Raw genomic sequence first — 24,148 nt, 5'->3', positions numbered from 1 at the left:
GTTACACCCAAAAATGGGAGGGCTTGAATGAGAAAAGCCCAGTTTCAACAGACATGCTGACCACTTCTGCGCACACTTCTCTGCGCTCCGATTGCTTGTGCACACCAGTTACCCGTATGTTGGATCCGTATTAACTGGCTCCCCTTCCCCATTTTTTTCATATCTAGGGTGATACAGTTTCTTTACAGTATTCTCTTATCTCTTAATTCTGTAACATTTTCTTTTATCTCTCTGTGATCCTATCATTAACTTGTTTTCTAGAATCCATGTTGTCTGTGCAAAATCTTTGTGTAATGTCCTTGTGCAGCGTAGTTGCTGCGTGTTCAGACTTCCTTCAAAGCACGCTCTTCGGCTATCACTGCTGAGCTGTTGGTGAAATTTTATGAATCTCTGCTTATTGCTCTGTTCTTTTCTCTTCAATTACTCATCCTGAGTCAGGGCTAGAGTGTCCAAGTTTGGGTGTGGGTGGGTCTTCTAGGAGCCTCCCTGCTTTGGGGACATAGTCAGAATCATTGTCTGCACTGAAGTGGGGGGTTTTCTGATGAGGTTCATTTGTCACTCGGGAGAGCAGGAGGCTGTGGCTGAAGTGGCAACATCTCAGGGCACATGGTCTAGGTGCAGTGTTTTCTCAGCCAGCGTGACTGCTCCCGGGACCAGCTTCTGCATCTGACCTGGGCTCTGGCCAGATGTACATTCTACGTCCTCAGCACCATGGGATCTGCTGTCCTTCTTCTGGATACAGGGTATGTGCTTCAGTCATGAAATGCCCTGTGGTTCAAGGCATGGGCCAGACCCAAGGAACAGGCGCCAGCAAAAACCTCACTCCCTCAAGACTCTGACCAGGTGGATACATGAGGAGCCCTGACTCCTGTGCTACTACCAAGCTACTCTGCTGAGCAGGGTAGGTGGGGCTCTCCTCTCATTCTCTGGGGGACGCCTTCCCTTCCAAATTGGGCAGGGTGAGCTGGTGAAGCCCTGTAGAATCTTTGGGGAGAAGCTGCACCACCGTACTTCCTGTTGGTGGTGGGGGTGCCTGCTCATCCCCCCGTTACATCTGCAGCGAGTAGGGGACACCAAGCAGGGTGGTGCTGTGCTCCCGTGGCCTGACTTCCACAAGGATTAACTGCAGTGGGACTTTTCAAGCGTCAAGGCTTAGTGCCTGCTAAGAAGCCCCCAGTAACTGCTCTGATGTATTTGGTCCTATCTAACATTAGGCTTGGCAAGAACTTACACTATGCCAGAGGAGGTCTTGCGGGGAGGGGTCTGGCTGACTCCAGAAATCACTCTCTTTGCTATACACCCTCCCCTGGCATGTCCAGGTTGGGGGCTTCAGGGGCTTAAGACCAGACCAGGCCTCACCCTGGAAGGCCCAGGTTACGTCCTAGACTCCTGCCTGCCCTTGAAGGCCTGGGAGGAGACAGGGATTAGATCCTCTCTCCCACTGCTCCATGCCCACTGCATCCCACTGCAGGAGGCCCAGCGCCCTGGGGACTGACCACAGACCCCTGAGAGCTGCCACCAAGAGCTGCAGACCTACCAGTCTTTCCCCCATGAGGGGACAAGGGTGTTATTTAAAAGAATCGTGCATGGAGAACTGTCCTGGGGATCCAGGCAAGTGACATGGACCTGTGAGCTGACCTGAGGAGGGGACTGGGAGAACAGGAGAGCCTGAAACCCACTGAGGACAGCAGTCGCAGCAACCTTGGCCCACTGCCAATCTGTGGAGCTCTGAGGCGCTGTCAGCTCAGTGTTTCCAGATCCTCCAGTTTTTCAAGGGATGCCAGGAGTCTGGACTTTCATGCACAGTGATTCTCAATTTTTAAAAACATGAAGCAAGCTGAGCTGGGGGCTCTCCACCTGGGAAGAGCCCTTGGGCTTCTGGCTGCAGCCCCTACTTCTCCAAACCTTAAGTCCCTGGCTGCAGAGGTCTCCTGCTGGGGCCCATGGTGCTTCAGACACCAATCAAGACCAGTACAGCCCCTGCCCTCACCTGGACCACTCTGCGGGGAAGAGATGGGTTTAGCTGCATGAGGACAGAACCCATCCTTCCCTGAAGGGCACGGCCTTCGGAAACATTTCCATCTCCTGGGGAGGAACAGTGCCGAGGCCCCTCAGTCCCTCACGTGGCCTCATCCCACTCATGGGCTGGGTTCCAAGGAGCCAGCAGCTCTCCTGGTTAAGTGCCATCATTTTCTTGTGCATTCTCGGGAGGCCAGCACCACCCTGGGACCAGGCTGCCTGCCTCCTGAGGCCACCAGCAGAGCTCTGGGATATGGGACATCTGCATTGTCTTGGGAAGATGAAGCAGGCTGAGCAGTCAGTTACAGGTGGGCGTGGAACTTGCTCTGGCAGGGATTGGCCCTGGCACAGCTCAGGGTGAGGTGGAACCATGGGGACGGGGAAGCATGCCACGTACCATTGCCTTTGTCCGAGCGCTGGGGGTGGCTGTTGACAGCACTGGGGACCCCGTGGGTGGCCCAGCGAGTGTGGGCAATGCCGAAGTGTGTTTCAAACTCCACTTTTAAGTCCATGCTGTCTTGTTCTAAATGAAAGGAAAATCGGTTTGCTGCACTTTAATAACAATCCTTGACCTGGGACTGTGAAGTCGGCCTGGTGTCGTTACAACGAGTCACATCACCCACCAGGCAGGTGCTCTTGCTGGCGCTGCACCCCGGACTCCTGGGGTGAGGTATGGCAGGTCCCACCACGGGGGTCTGGGCTGGCCCACAAACCGCCTGTGCCGAGGACTGTAACTACTTCTCTGTAATTTAGCTCACTTCTTCACAGAAATAAACTTACTTTAAAAAGAAAATGATTATATCCCTACTACAAACAGAAAAGCAGTATCATTTGCCAGAATAATTAAAATAACTACTGCATGTAACTATTAACACTTAAAAAAAAATTATCTGGCCGGGTGCGGTGGCTCACGCCTGTTATCCCAGTACTTGGGAGGCTGAGGCAGACGGATCATGCGGTCAGGAGATCAAGACCATCCTGGCTAACATGGTGAAACCCTGTCTCTACTAAAAATACAAAAAATAAGCTGGGCATGGTGGCAGGTACCTGTAATCCCAGCTACTCAGGAGGCTGAGGCAGAAGAATCACTTGAACCTGGGAGGCAGAGGTTGCAGTGAGCCAAGATCGCACCACTGCACTCAAACCTGGGCAACAGAGTGAGACTCCGTCTCAAAAAAAAAAAAAAAAATGATCCGTGTGCTGCCACCACCTAAAATAAACCAGCCCACACCCTGTGAAGCACAGTTTTACGGCATGGGCTCAACGCTCCTTCTGTTAATCTGAACTGGGACAAGTGAAGACTTTTGGTCTCCCATGCTTTTGGAATACAGTCCTATAAAGCGGCTCCTGCCGCACTCGCTCCTCCGACTCAGAGGTCTTCCACTTACTGTAAAGTTCTTCATCCAGAGCTTTAACTTTGCCCCTTTTCTTGACCAGCTGAATGTGTCTTTCTTTGACTTCATGATTATTCCCATCGATTGCCACACCTGTGATGTAGACATTATTTGTTATTTTGGGACGTAAGCTTTGTCTCACACACCTGGCACAGGTGCTCTGCAGGGTCAGACGCCCCGGGCTGTCTGTTAATGGCAGGTTGGAGAGCTGTACAGTTTTCAGGAAATCTACTTTGAAAGAAGAGGCTGTGACCGTGGCCATGCTTAACAGCAAGTAGGGAAGCTCCTGCCTCCTCCTGGGCCACAGCTGCCTCCAGCCCCGTTCCTGCCCAGGGCGAGCCCCTCGGGACGCTTCCCCACAGCAGGCCCCGCCAGGCCCCGGCTGATGGCAATGGCCCAGGCAGGGAATTTATCCCGAGGGCTCTCCGCATTGTGGTATCGCTGCCAGTATCTCCACTGCATTGGTGTTCCTCCCATCGGACTTGCCTCCCATTAAGAGTTGTCAGGGATCTAAAATCATCTGGCTCCCCCTCTCTCCTCGGGCTGCGTAATTAAACAGGGTAAACAGATTAAACATCCACCTCTGTAGTGAATGCCTGAACTCTGAGACAGCCGCCCCGTGGAGCACTGTGTGGCCACTGAGAAAGCTACTTAGAAAGAGTTTAGGATCATAGAAACGCTAAGTGAAAAGAGAAGAATGTAAAATTACAAAACCACATAATTATAATTAGGTAAAAACAAAAAAATATCGGTGTATAACACCTCTCCTCTCCTCTGCCGCAGACCACCCCAACAGACACCAGCGACCAGAGAGGAACGCAAAGACTGACCGGGTCCTTTTTTAATGCAGCCACCTCACTGAGGCAGGGCTGACATACACAAAGCTGTGCATAACATCTACAACTTGATGGGCTTGGAGTCAAGGGCCCCCCCGTGAAACCATCATCGCAGGCTACGCCATAACCCTATCACCTCTCAGAGCCTCCTCCTGCCCTCTTTATGTATTGTGTGTGATAGGAGGACTTAACATAAGCTCTACCCTCTTGGCTGGGCTCGCTGGCTCACACCTACGATCTCAGTGCTTTGGGAGGCGGAGGCAGGAGGATCGTTTGAGGCCATGCTGGGCAACACAGTGAGACTTCATCTCTCCAAAAAATAAAAAATCAGCCGGGTGAGGTGGTGTGCGCCTATAGTCCAGCTGCTGAGGAGGCTGAGGATGGCGTGAGGTCACGAGTTTCAGGCTGCTGTGAGCCAATTTCTTGGAACTGTACTCCAGCCTGAGCGACAAAAAAAATAAAAATAAAAAATCTACCCTTTTGGCAAATTTTTATGTGCACAATGCAGCGTTGTTACGGTCAGGCACCACGCTACAGAGCAGCTGTCCAGGACTTACTCGTGCTGCATGGCTGCAGCCTTGTACCCTCTCTGCTTCCGGATGGGGGACATTTGGAGGAAGGGGCTTGTCTGTTTGTTTGTTTGTTTTTTACCCTTGTTTCTTCTTTCTATTTTTCTATAGGTTTCAAATTTCTTTACCGGACAGTGTTATTTTTATATGGAAAAGAAACATAAAGAAGTAGCAGAAAAAGGCCGGGGTTGTAAATCCCCTACAGAGGAGATGGGTGAGGGCAGAGCAGGGGAGCCCCGTCCCCAGAAGTGAGGCGGGTGAACGCAGACCCACCTGCCGAGTCGTAGCCTCTGTACTCCAGCCGCTGCAGGCCCTTGATGAGGGTTTCAAAGATCTCCTTCCTTGTCCGGGGGACTCTGTAGTTCATGTAGGCAAAGATTCCTGTTCAAAGAGAAAAAAAATGGAGCATTAATAAAATACTCAGTTCCTGTTTGGAAGAAAGTGCTCCTGGGGATGCACCAAGGTGGCATCACAAAGGGCTCCCAGGTGCTTGCAGAGGTGGGTGTGGCCCTCCCCGGGAACAGCTGAAGAATGGTGCACCCTTTCTTCCCCCATGACAAAACAACCCAGAAAGCCTGTGCCACGTGTCTTGGGCTGGCAGTTCCACCGCTGAGAACTTATCCTGTGCTGTACTTGCAGGAGGCAGCTTTTACTGTGGCAATGTCCATAATAGCAAAGGCCTGCAATGAAACTCAACCACCTTGGGACATCCAGAAGTCCCCACCTCCATGCACTCCATGATTTGCAGAGCACATATCTAGGAATGCCATAGGAAGTGACAGCAGCCCCTGGAGCAGCTGGGACAGGTGCTGGGGTCTTTGCTTTCATGGGCCCCCTCCAAATGGCAGGAGCTTGACCTTAAATAAGCACCACTTTTACCACAGCAAGAATGAAACCATCTTATGCCCCTTGGCCCTTGCAGAATCCTTTTGTTGAAGGTAGGCCTACGAGTCAAGAAGATTTCGTTCCACTTGACTTTCTGTATTTGTATTTCAAAATAATATTTTTCCAAATAGGAAGTTAGCTGTTGTGTGGGTTCTGCCTTCCAGAGTCCTCCACTCCCAGTTTGTAATAAGGGATCCTTGATTTCCTCTCTCCTGCCCTGCGTACACCCCATCCCGTCATCCCTCCGTCCTTTCATCCTCTCTCCCACCGCTTAGGAAAACCTCCCCACCTCAAAGCTCAGCTCCAGTCCCCGCCCAGGGCAGATGTGCCTCCTGCAAGTACAGCAGAGGAGAAGATTTAGTTTCCCACCTCAGCGCTCCCACATCATGGGACACCCACAGTCCCCACCAAGGGCAGGCTGGTGCCTCTATCTTTGTATTCCTCAGTGTGTGTGCACCCAGTGCTGTTCAATAAATGTATGTGGAACAGAATAAGTGGTGAGTGTGTATCCATATCCATGGAGGGAAGCAATAGTATGCATCATAGAAACGTCACTGGGTTTCAGGCACATTCACAGTAACTGTCCTAGTTGGCTTGGGCTGCTCTAACAAAATACCACAGACACCTGGGTAATAAGCCACAGAAATTTATTCTCACAGTTCTGGAGGCTATAAATGCCAAGATCAAGGTGCCGGTAGATTCAGTGTCTGGTGAGGGCCCGTTCCTCACAGACAGCGACTTCTCATTGCAACCTCATATGGTGGAAGGAGCGGGTCTCTCTGGAGTTTTTAAATAAGGGCACACTCATCCTATTGGTGAGGCTCCCGTCCCCATGACCTAATCACCTCCCCAAAGCCCCACCTCCTAATAACATCACCTTGCAGGTGAGGATTTCAACAGATGGATGACGGGGGAACACAAACTCTCAGATCACAACAGCAACTCGCCTGATGGAGAACTCCCTGTGGGCCGGGCACTGGGCCACCACAGGGTCAGCCTATGTTGGAAACAGCCTCCGAGGGCAGTCCATGGCCCTCCTCCTACCTTCTGGACCAGAGCCTGGGGAGCCTGTGACTCATCCAGAGCCAGAGTGGAACCAAGAAACCCCGACTCAGGACTTCAACACTCCCATCCACTGGCCAGCGCCCCGGGATGAATGCCGCCAGGGTTACAAGAAAGTTTATCTTCCCAACTATATAGTCTGCTGGGATGACAGAAAGGTCTGACCAGGATTGAAATTATTCCAGAGGTGCACCCCAGCGAGGACAACCTGCCCACAGATAATGGAGGGCTGACTGTCATTACACAAGAAACCACTTGGAATGTCTATGGCCATTGAGAAGATCAGATTCATGGTGATATGCTACATCTGAATAAATGATCAAACTTCAATGAAATGAATACTATATTCTTAAACAGTGAGCAAGGTCCCATCATATAAAGTTAATAAAATTAATCTATAAACAGTCAAAAATAGGCAATAAAATTAAATAGTACTATAAATTATACTTAACATTTTTTTACTTTTTAATTTTTTAAAAAATCTATTTCTTTTTACTGTATGGCAGATGCATATACTTAACATTCTTACTGTAACCTACTGTACACAGGATATGTTTGCACATATGTATTAAGGTAGGGGATTTATATATAAAAATACGTACACTGTGCTTTCTAAGCAGTTACAGGTATTTTCTTTTAAAATCAGCCAAGGGCAATTTTCTGAGTAGGCTATTTTTATCCTCCTTGCTGTCTTTAGGTCAGGTGAGAGGAGCTGAATGCAAGAACTGTGTGTGCCGTTCAGGCCCTTCTCTGGCGGGGCTGAAGTGCCCCAGTGAGGGCCGCCGCAGGGCTGCTGCTAAGTATTTCTGGTTCCAGAAGCTCACACGATAGCCCCTAAATATCTGGGCATGGGAGGTACTTTTGTCACCTTATTTTTTAAAAAGATAGTTATTTTTTTATATGGTTTGGCTGTGTCCCCACCCAAATCTCATCTTGAATTGCAGCTCCCACAGTTCCCACGTGTTATAGGAGGGATCTGTTAGGAGGTAAATGAATCATGGGGGCGGATCTTTCCTGTGCTATTCTCATGGTGGTGAATAAGTCTCAGAGATCTGATGGTTTTATAAAGGGGAGCTTCCCTGCACAAACTCTTCTCATCTGCCGCCATGTGAGATGTGCCTTTCACCTTCCGCCATGATTGTGAGGCCTCCCCAGCCATGTGGAACTATAAGTCTCTTAAACCTCTTTCTTTTGTAAATTGCCCAGTCTTGGGTATCTCTTTTTCAGCAGCATGAAAACGGACTAATATAGGGCCAGGTGCAGTGGCTCATGCCTGTAATCCCAGCACTTTGGGAGGCCAAGGTGGGCAGATCATCTGAGGTTGAGAGTTGGAGACCAGCCTCACCAACATGATGAAACCCTGTCTCTACTAAAAGTACAAAGTTAGCTGGGAGTGGTGGTGGGTCCCTGTAATCCCAGCTACTCGGGAGGCTGAGGCAGGAGAATAATTTGAACACAGGAGGTGGAGGTTGCGATAAGCCAAGATCAAGCCATTGCACTCCAGCCTGGGCAACAAGAGCAAAACTCAGTCTCAAAATAAATAAATAAATAAGGAAATGGACTAATATACCTTTTAATGTCAATGTTTAAAAATTTTGGCCAGGCACGGTGGCTCACACCTGTAATCCCATCACTTTGGGAGGCCAAGGTAGGTGGATCATGAGGTCAAGAGATTGAGATCATCCTGGCCAACATGATGAAACTCCATCTCTACTGAAAATACAAAAATTAGCTGGGTGTGGTAGTGTGTGCCTGTAGTCCCAGCTACTTGGGAAGCTGAGGCAGGAGAATGGCTTGAACCCAGGAGGCGGAGGTTACAGTGAGCCCAGATCTCACCTCTGCCCTCCAGCCTGATGACAGAGTGAAACTGCATAAAAAAAAAATTAACAGCTTTTTGAGGAAAAAAGCTTTGAGATGCTATGTACCATAGCATCCTCTCATCTAAAGCATGTGATTCAGTGGTTTAGTATATTCAGAGTTGTGCAATCATCACCACTGATGTTTAGGTGAAACTTTTTTCTTTTTGAGACAGAGTCTCGCTCTGCTGTCTAGCCTGGAGTGCGGTGGTGTGATCTCGGCTCACTGTAACCTCAAACTCCTGGGCCCAAGCTATCCCTCCTGCCTCGGCCTCCCAAAGTGCTGGGATTCCAGGCATAAGCCACAGTGTCCAGCCTAGGTGAAACTTTTCATAACATTAATTTTTCCCTGCACAGACCAGAAAGTTCCCTGTGGGGACATGGTCAAATTCTGGTCAATGTAAAGACCACAGAGCCTTGGGAGACAGTTAAGCGAAGTTGTTCAACTCAATAAAATCTTTGTTGGAGTCTTTTACACTAAACTTTCCTGGCATCCTGGGCTGGGAATGTTCTAGAATTATACCTGTACCTCCCTAAGGGAAGCAGACAGGCAAAGGTCCAGAAATGTACCCATCACCAACTCTGAAAAGGTTTTGCATCTGAATGGTGTTCCCGAGTGCTCCAGGAGTCAGCTTTGCAACTCTCCCCTGCAGCTCCCCCTCCTCCCAGCCATGCTTCACTCCTGCATACACGTCAGGCACTAACTTTCGGCACGCTCAGCGAGACGATTCTCACTTTCAGACCCACAACAGCTTCCTGGACAGCAGCGGGGATGTAAGCAGTCCTTGTCCTCAGGACCACCGGTGTGTTTGCCCTCAGCCGGGAGGCCCGGTGGCCACTCAGGCACAGCGTGGGAGCTGACTGCAGTGAGAAAAGCTGCCAACGAGTGGTTTTCATCGTCTTTGCGCAAGAACACATAAATCTCATTTTCACCGTGAACCCTCTTGCGCAGTGACAGCTCTTCAGTAATTTCTTTCATGAAGGAAGCTCTGTTTCTTTCCTTTTGCAGCTCATCCTCTTAGCTGGATTCTCCCTGAGCTCTCCTGCTCTGAAGTGAATAAAGCAGCATCCACACTGTGCTCTTATTATTTAAAAATAAAACACAATAAAACGAAGCTCCTTTCCCAGGAATTTCTCCTGCTATTTATGTCAGAATTCCTTTTTGGAACCCTTTCCATCCATAAATAAAATCAACAATGAGAATCTGTTTTTTCAAACACATGAGGTCAGTAAAGATCAAACAGTTTGACAGTAAGTGGGAGTTTAAATTCACATACCCTCTCTGGAAGGCAATTTGGCAATCTCTCAAAATTAAAAATGTACACATCTGTGGACCAGAGCTGTTGGGCTTCTAGGAAGGTACCCAGCGGACGTCTTTGCAGGGATGAATGCACACACGTATGAGGATAGCTGCTCAGGGCCATTGTGGTTGCCAAAGACTAGCAACAGCCCGATGTCTGGCAGGGGTGGGCAAGGGACAGTGCAGCCACACAGCAGGGCCTTCTGCAGGCAGCCCTCGACAGAGCAAGGGAAAGCTGTGCATTCTCTTGGAAGGCAATCTGAATCTCCAAGCTGTGTCAAGGGAAAAAGAACCTTGCAGAACATAAGTAAATTACACAAGGGCTGGGGGAGGAGTATGGAGCATTTCTAGAAGGGCACCACGACCAGAGGGCAGTCAGTGGTAGCCTCTGAGGTTAGTGGACATCGAGCAGACAACTTCCTTTCCACCGCATGTGTCCTGTTTATATGGTTAAGACATTTCGCCATGTGCCAGTATAATATGTGACCATGTGCCACTACATGAATTAGGTGGTGGTGAGTATATGATCCTTATCTAGATGCTAGATAATGTCTAAATAAGCAAAGACTTCATTCTATCCATGGGGCGATGTCCTAGCCAAGCCCTGAGGGTCGACATGGACCAACTGTTTGGACAGTGGGGAACATGACACAGACCTGCCTGGTTCACCCTGATTTCCTGTGGCAGCTGTGTTCTGGTGAGGGGGACTTGACAGCTTCTGGGGATAGGAGGAGTGATCATGTAGATCGTGTAGCACCTGGGACCTCCGGCCAGGCCAGACCTCTGTCTGGTTCTGCTTTCCACTGGTGCTCTAACCTTCCTGGCATATCCAGAGCACCAGGGCCACAATGGCCCTTCCCTCTGCAGGGGAGGCCAGTCCTGCCCTGGCCAGGCCCTCCTGCCCCTCGACCTCTCCAGCTGGGCCGGCCCCACCTGACTTACCTGGTCCCCAGTTCCACTCCCCTGGAGAAACAGCAGCCATAAGAGGGTTATAAGAAGAGCCGACTAGAGCACACACCCGAGCCTGAAAACGTGGGCCCAGGGCCACCACCTGGGTCGGCTTCCTCCCTGCCGCTGTCATTCACCAGCCAAGGCATAGCCAGAAGCACAGATGCTGTGGCCAGTGCCGGGACCCACCTCAATCCCCACTTCCACCCCTTGATTTTGGTGCAGCCTCCAGCAAGTCACTGAACGTTTGTACCTCAGTTTCCCTGTCAGTCAAACGGGGTGATGGCTAGAATAGTCCCTGCCACATAGCAAGTGTCTGTTAAAATAAAATGGGGCAAGGAGCTTGAGAAATGATCCCTTGAGAGATTATCATTCAATAAAACCAAGGGGGAAACAGAACCATTTACTGTCATTTCATCTTGGCCTTCTGCCTGGGGAAATAATGGTTAAACCAAATGTGTTAAGTGGCTGTGCTTGATCAAGATTTAAGTCATCTGTAAACAGTTCTCAGGCCCACAAGTCCTCATTGCTGTGCTGGGTGCTGCAAGCTACTGGGATGGACTCATCAGGAGCCTCACTGAGGGCTCCGGACAAGGACAGCGATGCACAGGGACCTCCCAAGCCCGCAGGGGAGGTGGGAAAGGGCTTCCCGCTGGGGTGGGAGTAGACAGCTCTTTGCAAAGCCAGCTCTGACCCATTGCGCAGGTTTTGGCCGACAGGTTCCCTATGCAAGAATTTCCTGTCACTCTTTCCAGCCACGTAGCCCTGATTATTCGATGTAGCACTTGCTTCTTTGTCTTTTTCTTTGGCTCCCTGCTGGATTGTAACCTTCTGGAGGATGGGATCACATCTGTCTCATCCGTTGCTGAGTCCCCAGCACCTGGCCCAGGGCCTGGTACATCTTACCAGGTGCTCAATAAATGCATGTTGAGTGAATGAATAAATGAATGGATGGAGGAAGCCAGAGAAGGTAGCCTTTGAGCTGGACCTGAGACAGCCACACTCTCCAAGCACAAGCAGCTCTGCTCACTGGGACCCACAGCAAGGACAACAGGGACACAAAGGCAGGGGGTCCCTTTGTGCCAGCCCCTTACAATGGGAGCACAGCACCACCGGAACTCTTGGTTAACCCCAAGACATTCAAACACACAGGTTTACGTCCCCCTGCACAACACCTCTAGCCCCGTGCACCATGAGGACCCCAGGACTAGCATGAGGACAGCCTTCTAACCAAATGAGCCAGGGCCTAGGGAAGCCCCCCAAAACCCTGCCGGGTGGGCTGCAGGGTAGATCACCATCACCGCCATCTACAGTGGCTCCTCATGTGCCAACCCTTCCTGAACCTCACCTCCTCTAAGCCTCATGACATCCTGTGCCAAGAGACTGTGGTTCCCAAGGATAGAGATGGCATCTGAAGCTTCACCCCCAAAGCCTTGAGTAATTGACAGCCAGGTCTGCCTGATTGCAAGCCTGGGTTCACCACTTTTACCCTCACCTCCCCACAATCAGCATAGAAACCTCTTGCAAGGGGTGAGAAATAGCTCCTGCAGAGGGTCCCTGGCTTCTGGGGAGACGCCCACCTAGTACCAGATGGGTCCGGGACAGATGCTGCCCCTGAGAGCTGAGCCCCATCATAGGACACTCCAGCTTCCGACTCCACCTTTCTCTTCCTGTTCAGCCCCCTCCCCATCAGGGCCTCAGTGACCGAGGCAAGGCAAGTTCCAGCTACATCCCTCTCTCGCCTTCTCTGCCCCAGAGGCTCACAGCCTGACGTCAACCTCTCTTGCTGTCTGGCCTGAGCCCCCCTTGTTCCCCATGCCACCCTGCAGCGTCTGCCCTCCAGGTCCCACTCCTGCAGCATGCCCTCAGCCCAGTACATGTACCCCTTGGGCCCTCAGGCATATGCACATGTGATGCCTGCTCAATCCCCCCGACCCCAAATGAAGATCTTTTCCTTCCCTGAACCCCTTTTTCCATCTTTCCATCCCCTTTTCAAGGCATCTGTCACTTTCTACCCTGATCTACTGCTCTTTCCTAGCCTCCATTTCTAGGGCTGCCCACAGGGTACAGAGGCATCACTGGCAGGTGACAGGATTTTAAGTGAGTCAAGAACACGGCAGCAATGATATCAAACTTCTTTGGGGAAAGTCCTCCCCTTTGTGTTACTCTCCTTAGCTTGGAAATCTCCCTGCAGACCTGAGAGGGAACAGTCATCAGGCCTAAGAAACCTGGGAGCAGTCTTATTTCTCAAATTGAAGTGATAGGGGATGGACTCAGCCAGGTGGGGGATGCTGAGCGCCCAGAGGGGCTGGACATGGAGGTACCTTCAGGTTCCCAAGAGGCTGCAGAGGGTTGGGATTGAGAGGCCAGGAGAGCAGAAGGCAGGAGGGCCTGAAAATGTGGACTTCATGGAAAGTCTAAGACACAGGAGCCTGGAGTTCTTTTTAAAGAATGGGAGCACTTTGCAACCTCTGCAAAGATGACCCTGGGCCAAGCATCCTTCCCATGGGCAGGAGAGCCCAGGTGGCTTGGAAAAGGCCCAGCCTGGGGGCAGAGGCTGCCCTGGCCCAACCATCCAGCTTGGTCATGTGCCCTGTGGTTACCCACCCAGAGCTTCCAGACAGCCTTTCAGGGCCCTATTCTCAAATTCATAGAGAAAACAAACCGGCAAAGGTCACAGAAGGAGGGACCGAGAAAAACTCAAAGGGATTCCAGAAGGGACTCTACATGAGCCCTCTGAGAGGAAACTGTAGGCCCTTTGCCCCGGCTCACTTCTAGGATCTGGGGCTTAGAGCACTTTCTCTGCACAAGACCCCAGAGATCACACAGGAAGTCAGGAGCAAAGACACCATGAAGGTCCACACAGGCAGGGGCCTCTGAAGCTCAGGGTTCAACCCCCAGGTGATGGATAACGACAATGGCCAGCTCACGGAGGTGACATCCCCTGGACACCCAGGCAGAAGGTAAGCCACACTGAGGCACAGAATTCCTGGTATTTTCTCTACACCCCCCGGAGTGCTAAGGGTAGGGATGGAGGGGAGGGATGATTTGCGGCATGGGGGATGGGGAAGACACAACTTCTCAGTGGCCAGGCTGGGCTCATGTTCTGATTCCAGTGACGCTGTTTTGAAAAATCTCTCCAACTGGCTGGGCACAGTGGCTCACACCTGTCATCCCAGCACTTTGGGAGGCCCAGGTGGGCAGATCATCTGAGGTCAGGAGTTCAAGACCAGCTTGCCCAACATGGTGAAACCCTGTCTCTACTAAAAAAAAAAAAAAAGTACAAAATTAGCTAAGCGTAGTGGCACATGCCTGTAATCCCAGCTACTCGGGAGGCTGAAGCAGGAAAATCACTTGAATCCAGGAGGCACAGGTTGCAGTGAACAGAGATCACGCCACTGCACTCCAGCCTGGGCAACAAGAGCAAAACTGTGTCTCGGGGAAAAAAAAAGAGAAAAATCCCTCCAACTTTCCAAGCATCAGCTTCCCAGTGAAAGCCCAGCCCTCACTGTGAGTGAGGGGACCGTTCCAGGGAGAGGCCCACCAGTGCTCCACACAGGAGAGGCTGGCTCTGGGAAGCTCTATCACCACCCACCCAGGCCGGGACTCTCCCCTCACAGAGGCCGTCTTTCTCCCACCATCTGCTGCTTCTCAGAAGTGAAGGGACTGACCTTTTTAGTCCATGAGCCTCATAGAGATTAGACATTATCCCAAGTCGCAAACTGGATTACTTCCTGTCTCAACACAAGAGTATGGCCAAGCTGAATGTCTGCCTCAATGACTGCTCATGAAATTCCCGAGTGTGTGCCTGGGCCTGCCTGTGTGTATGTGTGCCTGGGTCTGCCTGTGTATGTGTGCCTGGGTCTGCCTGTGTGTGTGTGTGCCTGGGTCTGACTGTGTGTATGTGTGCCTGGGCCTGCCTGTGTGTATGTGTGCCTGGGTCGGCCTGTGTATGTGTGCCTGGGTCTGCCTGTATGTATGTGTGCCTGGGTCTGCCTGTGTATGTGTGCCTGGGTCTGCCTGTGTGTATGTGTGCCTGGGTCTGCCTGTGTGTATGTGTGCCTGGGTCTGCCTGTGTATGTGTGCCTGGGTCGGCCTGTGTATGTGTGCCTGGGTCTGCCTGTGTATGTGTGCCTGGGTCGGCCTGTGTGTATGTGTGCCTGGGCCTGCCTGTGTGTGTGTGTGCCTGGGTCTGCCTGTGTGTAGGTGTGCCTGGGCCTGCCTGTGTGTATGTGTGCCTGGGTCTGCCTGTGTGTGTGTGTGCCTGGGCCTGCCTGTGTGTATGTGTGCCTGGGTCTGCCTGTTTGTGTGTGTGCCTGGGTCTGCCTGTGTGTGTTGGGGGAAGAGGGGCAGGTCCACTCTCCTGGGTGAGGCCCACAGCTGTGGGGAGTCCCCTGGGCCTTGGGCAAGGGCTGCTGAGAAGCTGTGGCCTCTCTGACCACCCAGCCCTCATTCTCATACATTGGGAAAGGTCACTTGTTGGTGAAGCGGGGATGACAATTCCTGCCACCTCCTTGCAGAAAGGAGATCAAATTTGGAGGTGCTGCGGACGTATGTGATTCCACGCCAGGCTCTTACAGAAAGGCAGAGGAGCCTCAGGCCTGGTGGGGGTCCTGAGCAGACCGAGCACCCAGCTCAGGATAAGAAGCGGACTTGGCTCCCCTGGAGACAGCCCTATCCTGCCCCAGGCCTCTTCGGGACCGCAGGGGTTAATGTTATCTCACCACTGGAATCCATGAGATAATAGACTGTGCTTCCTGTGCTATCCTGGACAGGGTATTTCTATTTTTTAATAGAAAAGTTGCTAGTGTCCCAGTCATTCTCACAGTTTCACCAAACACAAAGTGGGAAGTGACATATACTCTACATTTTATTAAAAGAAAAAAATTCTTAAGAAAAGGGGACAGGTACAGTGGCTCCTGCCTTTATCCCAGCACTTTGGGAGGTCAAGGCAGGCGGATGGCTTGAGCCCAGGAGTTGAAGGATGCAGTGAGCCATGATCACATCACTGCATTCCAGCCTGGGTAGCAGAATGAGACCCTGCCTCTAAAATAAAAATAAAATACCTAAACAGCTTAATCATTTTATTGTGGAATTCGTTTTCAGAATTTTCTCTCAAAATTATAACCTCAAATTAAGCTCTCTTTATAAGCTAATTTTGCTAGATACAAAAATAATCTCTCCATTTAAAAGTACTATTTACTGATGCTATATCATAAAGATATAAAAATATGGTTTTTCTGAAATTGGGAAACCCTGAGGAGACAGTGGAGGGCTGCAGTCAGCACGGGGACTGGAGCAACACTGCTGTGAGCCAAGGAACGAGGCGGCCCCCAGGAGCTGGGAGAGGCCGGCGACAGATTCACCCCTGGAGCCTCTGGAGGGTGATTCACCCCGGGCCCTTGATTTGGGCCCAGTAAAACCGATTTTGAACTTCTGGTCTCCAGAACTGTGAGAGAATACATTTCTGTTGTTCAAAATCAGCAAGTTTGCAGACATTTGTTACAGCGGCCGGAGGAGACGAATACACCAAGCAAGACAAAAGATGGTAATGTCAAGGTAAGGGCTTCACCTTCTGGCAAGAACTAAGAATTCTCCAGTTCTTCACTGTGATTGCTTTTCTTTTCCCTCCCTCACAGATGACTAAGTGCAGTAAGTGAAGCACAGGGATGGTTTACGAATTCGTGATGGGAAGCACAAATCCTTTCTGCCAAATCCCCATGAAGGCATGGTCCATGCTGCCACACCCTGGCTCATGCTGTCCCTAGCCCAGCATGCCTGCCACCCCCCTTCTCTCTGCAGGGTTCAAGCTTGTGTCCAGGTTTCTGTGGCACTGCCCCAGGTCTCTCCTTTTCTTCCTAGGAAAGTCAGTTCCTGCCTCTGTTGTGCAGCGTCTCATCAGTGAGTGAAGCGGCTGGGAGGGGCTGGGAGAACGGGGGAGTTTGTGTCCATCACCCAAGGGGTCACCCAGGCCCTATTTGGAAATAAGGACTCAGGGCTGCTCATCTTCAGATTTTATCAAGGGAAGCCAAAACTCCCACCTACTTACATGAAATCTCCCAATTTTGTACTTTGGTAACTAATATAGGAAAAGGTTTAAACCCTGTGCACCAAACAAAAAGATGTCTGTCTTCCTAGATCAGCCAGTCCTCTACCAGGCTGTAGCCCATGCTCAGGCCTTTCTCAGCAGCAGCACTGCCCTGATGGGCATCGCGTCCCTGCTGGCGACCAGTCTCTAGACAGGCCCTGCAGCTCACCTGCCCCTTCTTTGAGGGGAGGACCACGCCCATGTGATCTTCAAGTCCTCTAGGGCCTGGAAAACACAGGACATTTCCACTAGCGGCTGAATGAAAAAGGAAGAAAAGGAGAGAGAGAGGGAGGAAATGCTGGCAACTTTCAGATGTCTATAAAACCTAAGTGTCATGGTTTTTGAGAATCATCTGGTGTTTGTAGAGGATCAACTACTGTCCTGGCTTCCCATGGGAGAAGCAGCAGGATAAGGGAGAGCAAGACATAATCTCAGCAGGGTCACTGGCCAAGTGATAAGGAAGGGCCTTTGGTCTCTGCGCCTGTGGGAGCAGCCCAGGAGATCTGAGACACGAGGCCTGTTCAGACACCAAGAGTGCACAGACTTCGCAGGGCCTCAGCTTCCCCAGCATAAAGTGAAGAGCTTACTGGGTTCTTTCTAGGAGCATCTTCATGATTCTTGCAGTATCCTTGTACCAACAGCACAATCATTACTCCTTTTTTCTGTAGAAATTGATTAATTTTCAAAGATGTAAATGAATTCATAATGAAAGAAAACAGCCATAAAAGGAAAATCAGTTATCGCTTATCATACATTCTCAGACCATCATCCCCCCTGAAACAGATCAATGTATTCAATTCTAGCCAAATGCTGCTGCCTGCTCTGAGCCAGGAACAGCTTCCCCTGTGCAAAGGATACTTAGCAAGTGTCACAGAGATGTTAAGGACACAATACCACCAAGTTGAAACTTTCTCCTGATGTTCTTGAAAAGGAAATAACTTCCCTATGCAGGGATTCCGTGACTTCCTGCTGAGCTGCGCCCTCCCCACTCCCCTACCCTGCCCCCAGACCCATATCAGCGAATCTGGGAATTCTAAGAAGGAACCTATCCCAGCACACACTCTGATTCTGGCTCCAAGTGGGCACCCCCACGGACCGCAGCCACTCCTGGGCCCTGAGTGTCCTTTGGGGACTCAAGCTCCTTCTCACATACAACCACAAGTCAGTACCAGAAGATGTGAGGATACAGGTGGTCACACCCGAAGCTCAACCTTTCCCTAGGAGACAACATGTGTGTGGCCCTTTAAGAAGCAGAACAAAAACACTTGTGATTTTGTGAGCTAGAGGAGGTAGAGCCCCCCAAAGCTCAGAGAGACTTGGGAAAAAGCCAGATGCCAGTAGGAAGGAGGATGGCAGGCAGGGGTGGCAGTCGGGGCATCCGAAAGGTGGGGGAAGGGGAGCCTCTGGTGCTGCGGGGCAGACCCTCTTGTTCAAGGGTCTCCTGCACAAGTCTGGCTCCAAGGCCACCAGTTTTGGCCAAGAGTCTTGAATGCCACACTGAGAGGTTTGGAACCTGCAGGGCTTTGAGATCTGGCAGAACTGCCACCTTTGCCTCATCTCTGTCCCCAGAAACACCCAAAGGTGGCCCTATACATGGCGAATGACGTCTGGGAGTACGAGATTTTAGCTGAGGGTTCAGGAATTTCAGTGGATGCCTGTTGGGCGTGGGAGAGGCTGCCTCCCGAAGCAGGCAGTCCGCCCCACCTAGGTCGTTCCCTTCTGCTGAGCTGCTGGCCTCCGGAACAAGGCCTGCACAGACCTCGGCCAGGGCTCACCGCGGGCGCACCCCACCCTGGCCCTCAGCAAAGTCAGAGAGAAGCCTTTCATGGCTTCAAAAGTTCCTCCAGGTCCTCCAGCCACAGGAGGCTGGAATGGGTAACTGAATCCTACTCAAGGAAAAAAAAAAAAAAAGGAGCACAGTGACCTTTTGTCCCAGCAGAAGTTCCCGGCTCTCTCCCGGCCAACGGAGGCGGCCCAGCCAGGAGAGTAAAGAATTGCAGATGTGCACTCAGGGCTGCGGCCACCCTCCCCACGGCCCCGCAGCCAAGCGGGACAGCGCGGGGCCGCCGCGGGAATCCGACGCCCGGCCCCGCTTCTCGCCCAGGACTCCCTCTCGTAGCTTCGGGCCGAGGCTCCGGCAGCGACTGCCTCTTCCCCGCGCAAAGAGGCGGCAACACGGCACCAACCCTTCTGGGGAGGAGAGGTTCATATGGGGTCGCGAGGAGGACGCGCAGGCACTGCCCCAAAACACTGACGCCGCGAGGGCGACCCGGTGGGCTGCGGGGACGGCAGGGTGGGGTCGCCTCTCCTCTCCTCTCCTCGGTGGGCGCGGCGGGCTTAGCCGGGATGGGCGCCCCGCACCGGGATGCGCCGGCCTGCGCGTGGCTGTCTTTGTGAGCGACTGGGAGAAGTGGAGGAAAGCGGCTTCGGTGGGCAGAAGGTAGGGACCGCTCTGTTACGGGGTCCAGGCCGGACCGGACCAAGTTCCTCCCTCCATGAGGACCAGGCCTGGGTCCCCTTCTCTATGTCCGAGACCGAGAGTCGGGCTGGGCATCCCCCTCCCACACCTCCGAGACAGCCACTCGAGGAACGGGGCTGAGGGGCAGGCAGGCCCGGCCGACAACAGCACCTCGGTCCGGGACCGGGGCGGATCCGCTTCCCCAGGCAGATCCTCGGCGCCAGCTCGGGGGCGGAGGCGCTGAGAGGCTGCGGCGCAGGACCCGCGGGCGGCGCGGAGGAGACGGCTCGGGCGGGCGCGGCACTCACCGCACATCGTGGCTGCTGCTCGGGCCCCTTCGTGGCTCGGGGGATTTGCTCCAACGCTGTGGCTATTCCGTGGGCTCCCTGCGCTCCGCGGGCTCCAGCTCCTGCCGCTCCGCCTCCCGCCCTTATACCGCGGAGCCCCTCCGAGAGGGGCGGGGAAGGGGCGGGGCCTGTTCCGCCTGCCTGCTCCCATTGGCCCCCGGTTGTCGTGACAACGGCGGGACCCGACCCCCGGGAGCCTTGGAGGGGGCCGAGGGGCGGCTCCCAGGCGCCAGTCGGGCCTGTAAGGCTGGGGCGCCCGGCGCCGGATCCCGGAGGTGGGCTTGGGGCCACAAACGGCCGAGTGCAGACCCCGACCCAGCCACGGAGTTGGCGTGGAAGCCGGGCAGGGCCCCGTCGCTCTGTGCCTCCGCTTTCCCATCTGTGAAGCGGGGCGACCCAGGGAAGCTCCTTCCCAGGGGGTGGGGAGCATTCAGACGGTCTGCGTAAGGCGCAGAGCGCGGGGTCCCGCATCACCGGCGCGCTCAGGAAGCCCCCGTGAGCCGCCGTTCCTGCCGCGCTCCCACCTGTGTGACGGGCTTTTTTCAGAGCTCCAGAAACCTAGAAGCCTGGTCGTCACCCTGCATGGAGAGAACTCCTGGGCTTGGCGGAGAGATGAGAAAACTGTGGTTCCTGGAGACAGAAAAGGACTTTGCCAAAACCGGACCGCCGCGGCGGTGGCAGTGTTCAAACCTGAGATTTACCGCAGAGCCCGAACTTGGAGGCCGGGGTTCCGCAGGTTGTGAACAAAGCTGGAGGGGCCCCGGGAAGCCCCGACCCCACCCGCGCCGAGCTGCCTCGGCAGATCTGTCCCGCGCTGCAGGCCCTCGAGGGACCCGGGGGCTCCTCTGCCTGGGGCCGGAATCCGACTCCCCAGTGAGTCACCGAGGCCGGCGTTTCCCCGCCCTGGTTCCCGGCCGTCCCCCGCCTTCCCCTGCACTCTGGGCCCCTAGTCTCCCGGGGAAGGTCACGAGAACTGGCCCAACGTTTGCGCACTTTGAAGCCATCTGTTTTTTGTTGTTTTTTTTTTTAACTTAAAAAATCCTGAAATTCTAAACAGATCCTCCTCAGTCTTGTCACACACACAAAAAAGATTTTTATATCTCATCTAGAGCATTTTTTTTCTGACATCATCTCTCCAGTTTCACCACGGCTCTGCAAGTCCTGGGGGAAGGAGGTTGTGCCGTTGGAGGGTTGAGAAAACTGAGGCTCCACTACAGTGTAGGAGGGGGCTTGGGTGAGTCGTGGTGTTTCGAAATCTCAGAGCGCTTCAGGAGCCGCCGCATTTGCCCCCAACCCTCCACCTGTCGGGGTGCGGGTGCTAGAGACTTATTGATGAATGAGAACAGATCTGGCCCTGCCTTCCTGGCACTTACAAGTGAAGGGGAAGCAGACACTAAGCTCTGGTTACACAGAAAGCTAAAAATTCCAGGTAGGATACAGGGAGGGGGCTGGGCTCTGCCGGGGACTGGGCAGGGCTGCGCTACGCTGGTGCAGGTGGTCCAGAGCCTAGCGAAGCCAGGAAGGAGGGAGCAGCAGGTGGTGTACAGGTCCCCTGGGTGAGGGCTAGAACTTCAGTCTGGAGATGAGGTTATTTGGCCCAGACTGGCCTCCACTGTCTGTAACTGAGGTGGGGACAGGGTGGTGTCGTCAGGCCCTCTGCTAGCACCAATGGGGTCCTAGGAGGGTCCAAATCTGTCTTTCATCCTCCTGGAGGAGTCGCAGCTCCGTGGTGAGGAGTGGCATGAGTGCACACTACGCGTGGATGCCTCGGAAGCAGCTGCCGGCTTAGCATCACTCCTGCTTTGAGCACCGGCCCACTGAGAGTCATTTGGGAGGTTGATGGCCTGGGTCTGGCCACATAGCCTTGGCACTAGTTCAGAGGTCAGCATGTGGCCCAGGCTGGGACACTGACAACTCGATCCAGGACATGAGGGAAACCAACAGAAAAGATGAGCTTGGCCTGGCACAGTGGCTTGGGTCTGTCATCCCAGCACTTTGGGAGGCCAAGGCAGGAGAATTTCTTGAGGCCAGGAGTTGGAGACCAGCCATCACTACAAAAAGTAAAAAATAAAAATAAAAAGCCAGGCGCACCGGGAGCAATGACTCACGCCTGTAAGCCCAGAACTTTGGGAGGTGAAAGTTTGGGATCTTTTGGGATCGCCAGAGCCCAGGAGTTCAAGACCAGCCTGGGCAACACAGCAAATCCCCGTCTCTACTAAAAACACAACAATTAGCCGGGCATGATAGTGTGCACCTGTAGTCCCAGCTACTCGAGAGGCCAAGGGATGAGAATTGTTTGAACCTGAAAGGTGGAGGCTGAAGTGAGCTGAAATTGCACTACTGCACTTCAGCCTGGGCGACAGAGCAGGACTGTCTCAAAACAAAAACAAAAACAAACAAGGTGGGAGGACTGCTTGAGTCTAGGAGTTGGAGATCAGCGTGGACAACAAAGTAAGACCTTGTCTCTACAAAATAATTTTTTTTAATAAAAAAGATGAGCTTATCCTCTCCTGAGTGGTGCGGCTGGTAGGAGGATGTCCTGATGATGTTGGGGACTTTCTTATCACCTTTCAGTGGGGTGGAGAGAGGAAGCCATCGAAAAGTGGAGCAATCGGAGCAAGGCAGGTGGTTCTAGGATGGAGACGACACACATCAGAGCCCCTGGATTCAGCCAGGTCCAAGGCCAGGATTTATCCCTGGACTTCTCAGTATTCACGCTCAATAAATTCTCATCTTTGCTTGAGGTACTCTGAAGTGACTTCTGTCATTTGCAACCAAGTACAGTCCTGACTCTTCGATCGCGCTGGAACTAGAGTCTGAGGCCCAAGGGAGTGGTTAGGAAGGCAGCCAGAGGAAGCCAGGAAAGGAGGCCTGGTCTGGATCGGGGGCCCAGGCTCTGCCCTTTTGGAGGAGTGAAGCTGTGGGGCCATGCCTAGGTGCCTCTCTCAGCTGGTCCCCACACCTGTGCTTACAGGGGGAGCAGGGTGCTGAGTCTGCTCCCAGTGGTCCTGCTGTCCACTGCCCAGGCTGCTCTCCACAGCTGGCCCCAGCCACACTTTCTAGGCGTGCCTCAACCCCGCTGGCCAGCAAGTGAGCCAAAGACCTGGCTGCTTCACCTGCACAGCTTTTTCCAAGCACTGGATAGTTGGGAGATTTGCTCATTGATCTGGCTTCTCCCAAACAACCCAGAGATCTGCTCCCCTTCCCCAGGTGCTACCTCCAACACAAACTGCCCAGCTGGGTCCCATGGCTGTCCTGGTAGCTGAGGAATGCACCTGCCAGCCTCTGGTCACAGGCCCTGTTCGGCTGCTTTTCCCTGTGACGTTTCTGCTAGGGTCTGGGTAGGGTTAGCCGCCCACAGTAGGGTGAGGGCCTCCTCCAATTCCTATGTGGTCCAGGCTGGACTTTTGGCAACTCTCATGCTGTCATCAGGGTCCTATCTACCAGTTTCCACCAGCCCAGCTCTGCCTGAATCTGGCTGGGCTATGGCTGCAGGGTGACCTGGGTTGGTCACCTGTTCTACCTGATTCCCTTTTGCCCTTCCAGATGTAAAAATGCCAGGCACATCTCAGTGTGGCCCAGAGACACAGCCCAGCCCGAGGACCACAGGGCCTCCTGAACTTCAGCAGAAGGCCCAGATGATGCTATTAGGAGATAGGGCCTTTGGGGAAGTGATTCGGTGGTGAAGATGGGGGGTGCAGGGCACTGAGGCCTGCAGCTAGGAGTCCTGCACTGGATCACTCCACAGCGTGGGGAGGGAGATTCTAGGGGAACCACTTAGTGGTGCCCACAGTGGGCAGTGGGTGGGGTTCAGGGAACCCAGGGGAGACATCGCAGGTGTCATGATGCAGACGAGTGTCCTGCCTCAGGGAGGCGGATCCTCAGCTCAGACTTAAGACGATGGGGCACCAGGAGTAGCAGGGATTAGGGCCAGGCCTGGGTGTGGGGCAGGAAGCCATACTGCTCCACCCACCCCCCCACCCCCGCCCCTCTTGAGAGGCTGGGATAGGGTGGATGGGGCATGAGTAGGGCACACACAAAAAATCCCCAGTTAGGGGAAATCTGAGAAAACTGATCTGCGGTCAGGATTCAAGGACAGCTAGAAGTGGAGAGGCAGGCAGGAGCCGAGGCAGGAATCCTTCCAAGGAGTAAGAAGCTTGTCTGGGGCCTGGGAAAGGGGCAGGGTCATGTGGCTTGGTCACCAGCCCCCACCACCACACCAGGGCTGAGGTGAGAGAGGCCCACACCCGACCCTTGTTTTCGGGGCAGGCCGGGGTGCCCAGTGTCCCTCTCTCAAGTTCCTGGGTGACATGGACCTGTTTCACCTTCTTTCTCTCTCCTGTGGGAATTTGGGAGAAGGTCTGCCACAAAGATGAACTGATGCAT

General features: G+C 53.1%; 1 protein-coding gene across 2 annotated transcripts in view; it reads right to left on the bottom strand.

Annotated features, from left to right (window-relative positions):
* GFPT2 (glutamine-fructose-6-phosphate transaminase 2) overlaps window positions 1-19,831 on the bottom strand; it is a 46,604-nt gene extending 26,773 nt beyond the window's left edge. For both annotated transcript variants that reach the window (XR_010342879.1, XM_012451482.2), the window contains exons 1-4: window positions 19,724-19,831; window positions 5,092-5,199; window positions 3,408-3,506; window positions 2,417-2,542 (exon numbers count right to left, since the gene is read on the bottom strand). Coding sequence is in view for 1 of the 2 variants with exons in the window: in XM_012451482.2 (XP_012306905.1) it covers window positions 2,417-2,542; window positions 3,408-3,506; window positions 5,092-5,199; window positions 19,724-19,730 (340 nt within the window). In the remaining variant the exon portion in view is untranslated. The remainder of the gene's footprint in view (window positions 1-2,416; window positions 2,543-3,407; window positions 3,507-5,091; window positions 5,200-19,723) is intronic.
* Between the last annotated feature and the right edge of the window lie 4,317 nt (window positions 19,832-24,148).

The sequence above is a fragment of the Aotus nancymaae genome, unplaced genomic scaffold (genome assembly GCF_030222135.1).
Source record: "Aotus nancymaae isolate 86718 unplaced genomic scaffold, 86718_ANA_hifiasm-v0.15.2.pri h1tg000015l_1, whole genome shotgun sequence".
NCBI classification, from domain to species: Eukaryota; Metazoa; Chordata; class Mammalia; order Primates; family Aotidae; genus Aotus; species Aotus nancymaae.
The sequence above is the reverse complement of the archived record's forward strand: the minus strand, read 5'-3'. Positions and strand labels throughout refer to the sequence as shown.